The sequence below is a fragment of the Pelodiscus sinensis genome, chromosome 3 (genome assembly GCF_049634645.1).
Source record: "Pelodiscus sinensis isolate JC-2024 chromosome 3, ASM4963464v1, whole genome shotgun sequence".
Lineage (NCBI taxonomy): Eukaryota > Metazoa > Chordata > Testudines > Trionychidae > Pelodiscus > Pelodiscus sinensis.
The window spans coordinates 138,869,331-138,883,258 of record NC_134713.1 but is presented as its reverse complement, the minus strand read 5'-3'; the positions used below and the strand labels follow the sequence as shown (position 1 = coordinate 138,883,258).

General features: G+C 42.6%; 1 protein-coding gene across 2 annotated transcripts in view; it reads right to left on the bottom strand.

Moving 5' to 3' along the window:
- Positions 1–7,867, bottom strand: part of LOC102453179 (collagen alpha-6(VI) chain-like) — a 33,971-nt gene extending 26,104 nt beyond the window's left edge. The window contains exon 1 of one of the 2 annotated variants that reach the window (XM_006131316.4): positions 7,728–7,867. In XM_006131316.4, coding sequence (XP_006131378.2) covers positions 7,728–7,730 — 3 coding nt within the window. In that variant the 5' untranslated portion in view covers positions 7,731–7,867. Of the gene's footprint in view, positions 1–343; positions 826–7,727 lie in introns of those variants that run through there. The other variant, XM_075924981.1, reaches the window with a different exon arrangement.
- Positions 7,868–13,928: the final 6,061 nt, after the last annotated feature.

The following is a 13,928-nucleotide window of genomic DNA, read 5'->3' as shown; positions in this document are numbered from 1 at the left end:
ATGAGGGCCTTTCATTTGGCTCCTGGGCAGCTGTTCCATCCTGCTCTCTGCTGGGAACTGTGCTGTCAGGAAGCCCCCACTACCTGGCTCCAGTTCTGCCCTGAGCTGCAGGCTCCTGGCAGCTCCAGCCAGCGCCCAGTCCCAGCTGCCATATCCCCCTGCCTCTGAGTGCCCTGCCTGGGTGGGAGGAAACGCTGCAGATCAGGAGGGAAAGGGGCTGCCTGGCAGGAGAGTGCAAGGGCCAGAGCTGCTGGGAGAGGAGCCTGGGGTGAGCTTGAGCCAAGTAGCAGAGCTGCCTTTAGAGCAGAGCAACCAGTGGGGAGCAGGAAGGAACAGCTGGTACCTGGCAGGCCAAACAGAAGATCATCTGTGGTTCTGGCCCCTTTCCCTCATTCAGATGCAGAGCATCCCCTGAACCAACAAGTGCCAGGCTTCTTGCAGGAAAGGAAGGGGGTGTGCAGAGATGGGTCAGCACAGGCACTCTACAGCCAGGACTGATCAGGGGAGCACATGGGTCAGAGCAGTCAGGAGCTCTGGGTGGAGCCAGAGATGAGTCACAGAGCCATCCACACAGCTGAGCCCCCAGCTGAGAGCAGAAGCTGAGCACAGGTAGGAGAGGCAGGGACAAGGCAGGCTCCGGGGTGGGGGGGAGGAACATATCATATTTCCTTTGGCCTGTAGTGCCCCCATCTTCCTTCCAGCTCTCCTCACTCAAGGAGTACTCAGGAGGCTCCTGTGTCCTGCAAATACTTCCTCTATTTCCTCTCCCCACCCTCAGGGACTGAAAATCTTAATCACCTGAATGAGCATGGGGGACTCTGCTTATTCGGATCAGCTGGACTTTTGGTATCAAATTTCAGCTATGCACAGAATCCCAACTCCCAACAGGGTCTGTCTGCATGGTCAGCAACTGAATGAAATTTCACTGTGAAACGGCAGCTAAAAATACACCAGGACATTGGGATTGAGGGAAACTGGGAAAAGGTATCGGACATCCCCCATGCCACTTGAACAAATGGACTTCACCTGTATTTAATTTAAAACCCTTTTCATTTAAGCACACTGGAGCTAGGCCGTGGGGATACATTTCAACATACACTGTCTGTCAGGGGGCTTAATCACGTGCCAGAGATGAGTCACAAGGTTGCAGTGTGACCTTGCTGATTAAAGCAGTCAGTAATTGCTGTGCTTTTACTAGAGAACAAAGCCTAAAGAGCCCTAGAGAGAGCCTGTTTGGCTTGCCAACATTTGGGTATTGCCTCATTTGGCGTGCCAGAAAAGATAATTGAATACCACTGCCATGCTAAAAGTCACTATAAATAGTAAGACATACCAGGCTCTCTCCAATGATGAAAAGCTGCTTCAGATGCTACCACTTTTCTGCACTGCAGACTGAATATAAAGAAACCACTAAGAGTTCATGGTTTAGGGGTGTTTTATATGCCTCTGGGCTATATCTATTAAAACATAATATTTAAACAAATAAAACACAGAATGAGAAGAAGCCTTTATCAGGGTACAATGAAACAAATGAAATAAACTTAAAAAACAATAAATAGTCTGGTAGCACTTTATAGACCAACAAAACATGTAGGTGGTATCATGAGCTTTCCTGGGCACAAACCACTTCTTCAGATGACCTGAGTTGCTGAGGCTTTCAGTGCAGCACAGAGCCATCTAGTGGCCAAATAACATACCTTACCAGTAAATACAATATTACAGCACAGAGGTTGGTACTGCGCTTCATTGTCAAGTAACTCAGCACCCTGTCACTTGGACTTCAGAGAGACATTTCATTGTACAGAAGCTTCAGGGGGTAGCCGAGTTAGTCTGTATAGAATAAACTTAAAAACTTTGCTCTCTAGTAAAAGCACAGCAATTACTGACTGCTTTAATCAGCAAGGTCACACTGCAATCTTGTGACTCGTCTCTGGCACGTGATTAAGCCCCCTGACGGACAGTGTATATTGAAATGTATCCACACAGCCTAGCTCCAGTATGCTTAAATAGTCTATAAAGTGCTATCAGACTATTTGTTGTTTTTTAAGTTTATCCTGTACAGACTAACTTGGCTCACAGGGAATATTTACCCAGTGAATCTGCTTTGTTTTGAAACCACTATTCCACCTCTCAAAAACCTGCCTGTCTGGTGATGCAGGGAGCTTCTGGGGTACTGGGGACAGGTAGTTGGTGAAGCTTCCTTGCATATGGTTGATCTGTATCCCCCCACTTCCTTTCCGCAAGCACTGGAATCAAACTTCAGTCTGCCCCTTCAAGGTCCTTCACTCCAGTGGAGGGAGTGGGACAAGCCAAATAAGGTCAGCCCTACTTTCAGTGATGTGGGGCCCTGCTTCTTTAGATCCAGAACTGAGTTAACAAAATAAAGGGAAATTGCATGATGGGTGTATGCATACTCAGCCCCTCCCCCCCCCCACCACTGTGACCTCTACCTGTGACCGCCACACACTGAACTACCCTAAGGTAAATGTGGCCCTGCTTCTCACTACCTCCTCAACCTTCCTGTTCACTGGAGAATGGGACTCAGCAGGCAGCCTCACAAGATGGGGAGCAGGGCAGAACAAGCAGAAGGAGCCTTGCCAAATAGCCAACAGCCTGAGGCAAAACCAGAATTCACAGTTGCTCCTGTGGCCATGTCTCAATGCAGAATCTGTAAGGACTCTCCAAGCATATCCTCATCCCTGTCACATAAATCTCCTGTGCAGAAAGTGTGCCAGGGAATTCTAGGGGTAGACAGAAGTGTGGCAGGGGCAGACTTTCCCAACTTTTCCCTACGTGAGAAGTCCCATATGGACCATGGCCAGCTGTTAAGCTTCCCTAAACTGTACTAGGGAACTAATCAACTCCTTGAAGCCCCAGGGAAGAGGAATTACATTGCCTCCCCTCTTAGTCCCATTGCAGGGATCTGCATCACTATAGTAGAGATACATTCAGGCATGGAAGTTTTGGATTCTGTGCGACAAAGCCAATTTTTGAAGGCCAATCAAAACTGCACTTTCCAACATAGTTTAGATTCCACACTTTGATTTCTAACTTTATTATCTTTCTTCAAATAATCAGCACAGAGGGAAGTAACAGCTGAAAAAACCATAGTCCAGTTACACACAGTTAGTGGCTTGAAAATTGTGTTTGGCAGTAGAAAAATATAGCGAATGGAAATGTTTTGGAAAGCAGACTGAATCTATTTTTTGACTGATAATATAAATGTTCACAGCACATGCAAGTACTCAGCAGTTACCATTTATAAGAAAAGACTTTGAAAAAGTTATATCTGGCTTGCCTCCCATTTTAATGTCATTGTATTACAAATGCAAATGAAAATGTCATGCAAACAAAATGAGAAAGGAAGCAATTTTTCAGTAATAGAGTATGTCTACACTACAGCGTTATTTCAAAATATCTAATTTCAAAATAGTTATTTCAAAATAGCTTATTTTGAAATAACGCGTCTACACACAAAATACATTTCGCAATAGCTTTTTGCTATTTCGAAATAGCCCGTCCACACTGAGTGGATGCTGAATCGCATGTAAGGCCGGACGGAACCAGGTCCGGCAGGAGTTACTTTGTGTGGCTGCTGCCTGAGGCTATCTGAGACCTGTGCTTAAAGGGACCCCCCGCCCCTGGACAGCCAGTTCTCAGTTTTCCCTGCTTGCTTGCCTACCTCGATGAGGGACAGCAAAGCATTTTGTCTCTGCGTGCTCCAGTTGCCCTCACTCGGGACACCACAGCACTCTGCAACATGGAGCCAGAGCTGCCCCTGAACACCCTGGTGCTTCGCTTGGACACGTTGCTGCGAGCCTGGCTGCACTTTCTGCAGGCTGCCATCCGGGAGGTCCATTGAGGGGCTGTCAGGATCCAGGAGGCCCTGCGGGAGCTCTTCCACCCTGAGGAGCACTAAGAGCCTCCCTGGTCTGCCCCATTGGGGGCTTGTGCCTCATTCTTCCTTCATGTCCTTCCACTTACCCCTCCCTAACCCCCCTTCCTGATGTAAAATAAAATACACATATTTTCATGAACACAAACTCTCTTTATTTAACAAAATTGGGGGGGGGGAGGGAATGAAACTCTGGTGAGACTGGGGAAAGGAGGCAGGAGAGGGGAAGAGAGAGGGTGGGAGAGGGGAGGGGGAAACCTGGGAGGAAGGAGCTGGAGGGGGGAATCAAGGGGTGGAAGGGGGAGGGGAAGCTCAGGGCTCAGGGTTGGAGGTCTCACCGGATCAACTTGATTTTCATGAGAACCTGCTCCTGGGTTCGCATGTGGCCTTTGGTGGCCAGGCTGGCAGCTATCCTGCCAAAGACGGCCACATTCCTCCATCTAGTGTGGAGATTATGGATGTTGGGGGCATCCCCCCCAAACCTGAATAAGGTCCATGATCTCTGCACTGGACCAGGAAGGCGCCCAGCTTCTCCAGGCCCTGGCAGGCTCCTGGGAGCTGGCAGACTGCTCCTGGGGAGCGGTGGAGGGCTGGCTGCCAGTGGATTGCTGGCTCATGTTTTGGGGCCACTGGGTCGGGGCAGTGACTGCTGGCTCTGGGCTGGCAGGCTTGGAGCTGGCACAGGCACTGTGGCCAGAGTCTACCCCTTTAAGGGTTCCTGGGATGGGGGGAGGGAAGGAGTGTTCTTGGTTGAGGCCAGAGTGGCCACCCTTGGAAGGCTGGAGTCCCCCTATTTTGAAATAAGTGTCTACACAGCACTTATTTCGAAGTAGCAATTTCAAAATTTGTGTTATTCCTCGTGGAATGAGGTTTACCAATTTCAAAATAAGCTCTCCGCTATTTCGAATTAATGGCTGTGTAGATGCTAGGTTATTATTTTGAAATAACTTTGCTGTGTAGACATACCCATAGGCTATGTCTACACTGGCATGATCTTGTGCAAGAACTCTTTTGCGGAAGAGTTCTTGTGTAAAAACTCTTCCAGAAGAGCACAGCTACACTGGCATGTGCCTTTGCGCAAGAGATGTGCTTTTGCGCAAGAGCATCCATGCCAGTGTAGACACTCTCTTGCGCAAGAAAGCTCTGATGGCCGTTTTAACCATTGGCTTTCTTGCACAAGAAATTCATGTTGCCTGTCTACACTGGCCTCTTGCGCAAGAACAGTTGCGCAAGAGGGCTTATTCCTGAGCGGGAGCATCATAGTTCTTGAGCAAGAAACACTGATTTCACACAGTAGAATGTCAGTGTTCTTGCGCAAGAACTCGTGGCCAATGTAGACAGGCAGCAAGTTTTTGCGCAAAAGCAGCTGCTTTTGCACACGATCGCGCCAATGTAGACACAGCCATAGTGTGTTGTGACACTGGTATTTTTATGCCTGATTTCATAAGCAAGAAGTTTTAAGTGAGAATAAACTTGGGGGCTGTCAAGTATGGGTTCTCTTGGCCAGGCCTCGCACCTATAGCCGAGGTCTACCTCAGCAACCTCACCACATCACATGGATAGCAACAAGGCTTATCTACCAATAAAATGGAGCTTGTCAGAGTCCAGCACTCAACACCATATATGGGCATCTCACCATACCCAGACCACACCCATGCCACTCCCAGAGCACAAACACCACCAAATATGGTAATAGGAAAGAACATAAAAACCTCTCAGCCCTTAGCTCGGAGTGGACTACCGAATATTGGAAAACAGAATCTGAGTCTGCCTTAGGACTGATCACCCAAAGGCTGCCTCCCACCCACCGAATCTAAAAAGGGGTGTAGGAATCTCGAGCATGCTCTGATTCCTTGTGTGTCTTTGTGTTGTTGTTGCTGAGTTTGTGAGTATTTAATCTACCCTCACTGTTGTTAAGTCGTTTAAAAGAGACAGGTTAGAAAATATATTGCTCTGTGGTAACTTTTACCCTTGTTATTGTCAGTGTTAAAGAAACAGGTTTTTTTTAATGTGTATATATTTGACTTAGCTGTAACTTAGGTAGGGTTTAAAAATTGTTGTGTGGCAAATATTAGGTAGTTGCTCATTTAAGTAGTTCAGTTTAATAAATCATTCCTTCTTTGATAAAACTTGTTGTCTTGCCATCATTCAGTATTTTCACTGGGTATTTGGCCTTAAGCCTCTGGGACTCCTGCCATTTTACCGAACCAAGCACCAACAGCGCAAGACAAATCAGACTCCAAAAAGGGGTAGAAGTAGTCCAGAAAGGTTAAGAACCACTGACCTAATGAGACCCAAAATGTGAAATACATTTGTCACTTCTTAATATCAAGTCTTCTTGCAGTTTTGAGGAATTTAGTAATCTCTGCCTTTAAAGTCATCAGACTAAAATATCTATTTATGAGATGAGGTTAAACATCCCTCATTTAAATACATATATTTCTAGTGGAATAATTTCTTGATTAGACATTAGTACCATCTCTCAATATCTTCAAGTGAGAGCATAAATACATATGTGAAGATTATAAATAAGATAAACCTAGGGAATTCTTCATAACTTGTACATTAAATTGTATTATTAAATTGAAATATTTAAAAAAAACTAAATGCTGGAGTTTTGTGAAACATCCAGATCTGAATAAGAAGGAAATTGTCTTGGGCATATTAGATTTTAAAAGGATGAAACACCTTCATTTACAAACCATTACCTTTTAATATACAAAATGTACAGTGTGTATAAATATTACATTATATTAACACATGCAGAAATTTTCATCACAGTTAAGGCTGCAGCAGGACACTTACACTCATCTAAAACCTTAAAAACCCGGAAATAAGATATGAAGGGAAAAGCCTCCAGCATTCATTTCTACTTTATCACACCTTTCAATTCATCAATGACTTTTTACTTCCATCTCCAGCAGATACTGAAAAGCCGTATGTACCTCAATTTCAGCAAACTTGTGCTCTGCCACAAAATTTTAATTTCAACCTCATGCACTTTTGTATCAAGAAACTGGCCCATCTGACTTTCATACAGTCCGTATCTATGTAACATCATTCCACCTTGGTATCACAGTGGTTGAATTTTGTGTTAGAGTACAGCTATGACTAGGGGTACATGTGACTTATCGGTATCTGATGGAGAAAAAAGTACCATATGGAGTGTTAATAATACAGCCTCTTTCCTATATAACACTTCTTATCCTGTAAAGCTCAATGCATATCACCATCTTGAATGCACATATACCCACAACACCCATGTGAGGAAATGTCATGCCAGTTTTACAGACAGGGAATCAAAGATACAGAGGAACTAAGTGATTTGCCCAAGATTACACAGGAAGTCCATGGCAGAGAAGGGAATTGAAGCAGGGTTTCCCACAGCCTGAGCCAGTGCCCTAGCCACTGGACCTACCCTTCCCCTTTACGATAGTGGGGGACAAAAATAAAAAGTAAAACATTAATCTGGCATTAGGGTTGTGCATATATACAGCAAAGTAAGAGTCTAAATCATCACAATAATTTTGTAATTATCTTAAAAACAAGGAAATGCAGAGTTCAAAATTAAATTTAAATATGTAGACATGCATTGCCTATCTTTAACATTATAAATAAGGCAAGAAAGAGAAAAATATACCAATATATCTATAAAGGTGAATACAAAAATAAAACAAGTTCAAGAGCTCATAGAAAAAAAATCTGCCTGTTACCAAAACTTCAGAGTGAATGTTTCAGATGAACAGAAAATTTAAATGCAAAATGTGCCACAGAATGAAATGTATTTAGTAGTTTTCCTTGGTAACTACAGAAGACAGTATGTGCTACTTACCATATAAAAGGAAGAGGTTTATCAGTTCAAAACTTTAGACCCTCCAAAGTGGCTCAGAAGAGACTGAAGCCCTTTTAAAAGAAAATCTATCAGTAGTTTGCCATAAAAGCCCTCCCATGTGGACAATTAACATATTTAGCTTCCAAAGGCTTCCAAGCCACCAGAAATGATCTCTCTCCCTCTCCTCACTGGTTGCTCTTAGTGCTGAGCTAGCTGCCAGCAACAGCAGCCATGAGGGTGAAGCTCTCTCCTGGGTTTCTAACTAACCTAATTTTCACATTCCTGTAAGTTCTGCAGCCTCCAGCAAGGTCTCTCCCACATACCCCCAGCAGCTTTTAGAAAGGGTACCGATGTTTTTTTTACTTTATCTATATGTATTCCTTACCATGGTGGTTCTCACAAGTTCTTTTGACTGTAAGAATAATGAGGTAAGGTAACCCTTGTCCCTCTTTAGGGAGTGATGCTGCAAAGATGCAGAAACAACAATCTTGAAGATGTACCAAGTGAATTTTCTGCCTCCACTGACTCACTCATTTTTTGGATTGTTCACATGAGGCTACTTAGCTCGAAAACACCATCCTGTGTTCTTCCAATTTTTATTTTTTACTTGCATAAATACAGTACATCCTGTAGGAGCACAGAAGTTCCTCGGATATGGATAGATACGATCTATTGTATATTCTAGTCATAATAAATCTAAAGAGAACATTTTCCATGTATAAAGTGAAGAAATGGCCATTTAAAAAGTTGGTACATAGATAATGCCATATATTTTACAGCTGCATGCCATAAATGGGAGATTTTTTAAAAACTGGGTGCTATTGAAAAAAGCTATTAGACTGGCAGCCCTGGCAGATTGAAGTAATTTATTCACAAAAATTCAACTTAAGCTGGAATTTAGGAGGAGGAGGAGATATATGATTAAGAGCATAATACACGAGTTGATGACAGTGAATACACTTAACAAAAGTCAAAACTAGACATTTATTTGAAAGTGAATAAGTCCTAAGCTGGTAAGTAGGCTTGGAAAGATAAGATTTTTAAATCAGCAACTATTGTTCAACTTTGATTTTAATCAGTTACATGCACACGCATGCACACACATGTACTTTCACTGATAATAATTAAAATGTACAGCTAAGCAAATACGGAAATGCTTCTAGAGAACTCAGAGTTTGATTTAAGGTAATTTAATTTGTATATTTTGACATGGTAATAAAAAATGTGTTTTAATGGCTATTAAACTTGAAGTTTTTTTATTTTAACATATGCTGTCATTCAATAATTGTCTGACCTCGTCTGTTGTCTGACCCTCCCCAATAATTTTCTGTAACTCTGAAAATTGAAATCAATATTGATGGGAAAAGAAAGCTCTTAAAAGTTATATTTGTGCACTTGTAAACATTTAAATAGATAAACATCAATATTTTTAAAAATAAACACTGATATCAGTCAGCATTATTAAAAATGAAAATCACACTCTGCCCCATCTACTCTTAAGGCAGGCTGTCCTGGATTCTAGAACTTTCTGGATGTTTTTCCTTTGATTATATTTTGTTACATAACAAATCATTTTGCCATAACTTGAAAGTGTAACTTTGAAGACAGGATGCTGCTAAAGAGGTAACCAGATAGGAACCCCTTTTCTTCCTGTGAAAAATAAATTCAAACATTTTATTTCAAATCTTTTGAGAGACATTTTCAAACTGGCTGAGATACAAATTTTAGTTTTATTTAGCTTCAAATTGATGTTTTTGTTTTGATTAACTTCAGAAATTTTGTTTTGAGAACATTGTAAAAGTTTCCCCTCCTCCTTTCTCCTCCCTCCACACTTTTCTAGCCCTTTTTCTTTTTTGAATTCAATAAAATGAATGAATGCTATCTACAGATTTATTTTGCTTTGTTAATTTTTCCTCTCTCTTTTCCCCCCTTTTCCATTAAAACTTAAAGACATTTTAAGATGTTTCAGAGGGGCTGACTTACATTTTTTTATTTTTATTTTTGCAACTCTCAACTTTTCCAAAGTTGGAGAAAATTTGGAAAAATGACAGGGTGGAGGAAAAAAGCAAAAAAGCAGAGAATACACACTGCATTCAGTAGCAAAAAAATAAAAAAGGGGAAAACACAAATAATGGCCAACACATATTTAAATACATCAAGCATTTCAATTCAAAATTACGTGAAAAGTGTCCTTTTGTTTATCTATTTCCCCTACAGTCCTTTAAATCACATTTTCTTCTCAACATTTTTTTAAGTAAACTTTATCAGGGTTTTTTTCGGACCTTAGTGCATTCTGCTCCCTCAAGGTACATCTACACAGCAGGGCTAAAGTCCAATTAAGCTCTGCAACTTTAGCAATGTCAATTGGATAGCTGAAGTTGAAATAGCTTAACTTGGCTTTAGGTGCTGTCTACGCAGCAGGAAGTCAAAGGAGGAACACTCTTCCTTCGACCTCCCTTTCTCCTTGTGAAATGAGGGTTACCATGAGTCAGGGTAAGAAGTCCTCCAGCTCGACGTTATTTCAAAATAAAGGCTTGTAGTGTAGACACACTCTTTGTTATTCCGAAATAACTCTGCTCTGTAAATGTACCCACGTTGTCCATTGAGGTTGGTGGAGAAGGATTCTCACAGTTAATCGCCAAACAGCATTGTTTGCTGCTTTGAGGTCAATCCAGTGCATCTCTCTCAAGGGCTGCTCGGTGGCATCAGGGAGCAGGGCTGCCTGTAATAACCAGTCTTGGGAGCTACCTCACAGAGCAGATTGTTCCCTGCTATCATCTCTGAGCACCTCCTAGAGCTTTTTCCTGCCAGGCCAGACGGGAGAGCCAGGGCTAAAAGCAAACCTCACACTACCAATATGTGGCACAAGTCACCAAAGTACATGACAAATAAGCGAAGTGTGGAACACCTGGGCTCTTTTGCCCACTGTGCCGCAAATGAGAGATTATAATGGCTTTTGCCATAAAACCTGAAGGGATCTTATCTCATTAGCTGAATTAACTGCAAAACTGACTTATTTGACTCAGTTGAAAAACATCCCCCAGACAGGTTTTATTCTTAAGAACCATGGCAATCCATCAGTTATGGCACAATTTGCATAACTTTCCTCTATGTCCTTCTCACAAACAGGATAACTTTTGCCTCCTGCCTTCCTCTCCTCAGACTTCTTTAGCTGCTCCCTATTTTCCCCTTTTTGTTCCCCTTGTCCCTTATTGTTGCCTCCTGTCCCCCTCTCCCTCCAAAAAACCCCTCCTTTACTTTTCCTCTCCAACGCCCATCCTGAAAAGAGCCAGGAAACTACCTGCAAAGCTTTCAGGGTATGTCTACACTACCCCCCTAGTTCGAACTAGGGGGGGTAATGTAGTCATACGGAGTTGCAAATGCCGTCTGACGACACAGGCACGCAGCATGCGCACACCTATGGAATAGACCCGAGCAATCACTCCACGAAGAAGAATTGGCTTTATGCTTCATTTATTAGAGAGAAATGCTTAATTTAGTAGTTAGGGAAAGCTATGGCAAAGTGAGACAAGGGGGAAAAAACCTTGAAGAGAGCAGAGTGCAGCCCTAAACTGATTCAGCTGGCTTTACATAAGGCCCAATAACCAGCAGTGGCATCACTTGTTCACTGTACTATGTAAAAAGCAAGGTATCCTAGTGATTCTTTGCCAGGTCTTTTCTTACCTGCTCTAGAGTCATGCAGTAATGGGAAGGTATCTTCTAACCCTGTTGTAAGTATATTGGCTAATTCTTATAACTATATTGTCACTAGGGATCTATTATATAAGGGTGTAAATTCTTAGGCTTGTATTTTGGATATAACCAATGCTACATGGCATTTGACTAACAAAGGAATGTTTATGTGGAATCTGAATCATGGTAACATAATAAAATTATTGGGAAAATTAGGAAAGGTTATGGCTGCCAATTTTGGTTGGATGTTTTCCTGGAAGTTTCATCAAATGATTAATCTTTATTTGTTGGAGACTCTAGGACAATCCTGGAGGCTGGCAACCATTAAAAGGCCAAAAATCATGACTCTTTTTCAAGATTAGGTTGTGTTGTTTGGTGAGTCTTTTGACTTACAAATCACTATGGGTACATTTACACAGCAGGGCTAAAGTTGATTTAAGCTACACAACTTGAGCTACGTCAATTGCGTAGTGAAGTCGAAATAGCATAATTCAGCTTTTGATGCTGTCTACACAGCAGGAAGTCAAAGGAAGAACACTCTTCCTTTGACTTGCTTTACTCCTCGTAAAATGAGGGTTCCAAGAGTCGGAGTCCTCCAGCACAACATTATAATAATAAAATAATGCTGCTGTGTAGACACAGTCTATGTGAAGCAGTTAGTGCTCCCCACTCTCCCAAACATAGTTCATAAGGGCTGTGTCTACACTGAGCCACTTATTCCGGAAAATCAGCCGCTTTTCTGGAATAAGCTGCGAGCTGTCTACACTGGCCCTTGAATTTCCGGAAAAGAAACAACGCTCTACTGTACAAAATCAGCCGCTGTTCTGGAAAAACTATTCTGCTCCCGCTTGGGCATAAGTCCTTATTCCGGAACACTGTTCCGGAAAAGGGCCAGTGTAGACAGCTCAGTAGTCTTTTCCGGAAAAAAGCCCCGATCGCGAAAATGACAATCGGGTCTCTTTTCCGGAAAAGCGCGTCTACATCAGCCACAGATGCTTTTCTGGAAAAAGGGCTTTTCCGGAAAAGCAGCCTGCCAATGTAGATGCTCCTTTTTCGGAAAAACTGAAAACGGAATAGTATTCCGTTTTAAGCAGTTCCGGAAATTCATGCCAGTGTAGACACAGCCAAGGTGATTTGGGGGTTCTGCTGCAAAGATTTTCTGCTGCCCAATGGTGTGAAGCTTTTAGTTTCTTCCCCCAAAACCAATGCCCCACATCTGTCCATCCCATAATTACCTATGCTCTCCAGAACCCCAACATCAACTTTAGGTCCCCCACTCCACATCTGCCCCTTGTTCCTCCTACTGTAACTCGGATGGTTCACTGTGCTCCTCTCCACCTCCAGCAGTTCCCCCTTGTTCCCAGGCAACTCCAATGAGACTGTCGGCAGCTGTTCCCTCTTCTACTTCCCTCCTCCACAATCTCCTATTTCCTATCCAGGGTAGGGAAGAAACTTCTGCCAGCTTCATGTGCTATCCCTGACTGGGGGAGAGAAGCCAGAAAAGATTTTGCCCCTGGCACAGCTGGAAACTGCATGAGACCTTTTGCTTCTCCTGTCATCTTAAGACTGGCTTCAGCAGCAGCCAAAAAGTATATTACTCATGGAAAAAAATCACATGAGCTGACAATGCTATATTAATGTGCATCTCATTATTTATTATTTGACTTAAAGTCCCAGCTACTCAATCAAGTAATCAAATGATTACATGAGTATGATTTTACCCTTGAAATCTGGTCCAGTCCCCTCACTTTAGTCTTTTCTGTGTCCTGGTTTCTTACAGTATATGTGGGTGAAGGAGGAAGGCTGACCGTAGACCTCTGCATTTCGTTTTTATACTCTTAGTCCATGTGCTTGGACAATACTCAGCCCTTGCTGAGTCCCTAGGCAAGGCTGAGCAATCCCCTTGGTATGGCCTCATGCAGGTGAGTCATCGAATTGTGGCTCCATTTCTAGACAATGGCTGGTAATGTCTGTTCAAGCCAGTGTTGGTTACCGCCTTTGTCATTGTCTCTGTAGAGCTAGTATCTGAGTGCCTCCCAAACCCATAGCATATTTCAGTGAAAATCATACAATACATTTCATATGCATTAATGATGTCCATATTTAGATAGAAAAATGACTTTCAACAGATCATAACCTTTCCCTTGATGCCGGACATGACATGCTTTATATGCAATATCACAATTGTAGACAGATGAGGAATATGGGGGTTACAGAGCACTCCCCCAAGGCACTCAGTGTCACAATGTGAATCTCATGTTAGAAAACAATAAAGCTGAGTTTCTAGCCTTAAAGGTTTAAAAAAGTTTACTACCACTGTGCCAACGTTGGAAAGCAAACACATACAATTAAAATAACTCACTGTTTTTGGAGTTTGACTCTTGACTTTTGAACCATAAACCATTAGCAATTCAAATATTGAGACAGTTTTTAAAAATAGCTAGAATTGGTAATAGAGGAGCCTAAGCCACACCCTGCTGAAGTCAAGCATACTCTTTCTATTGGCTT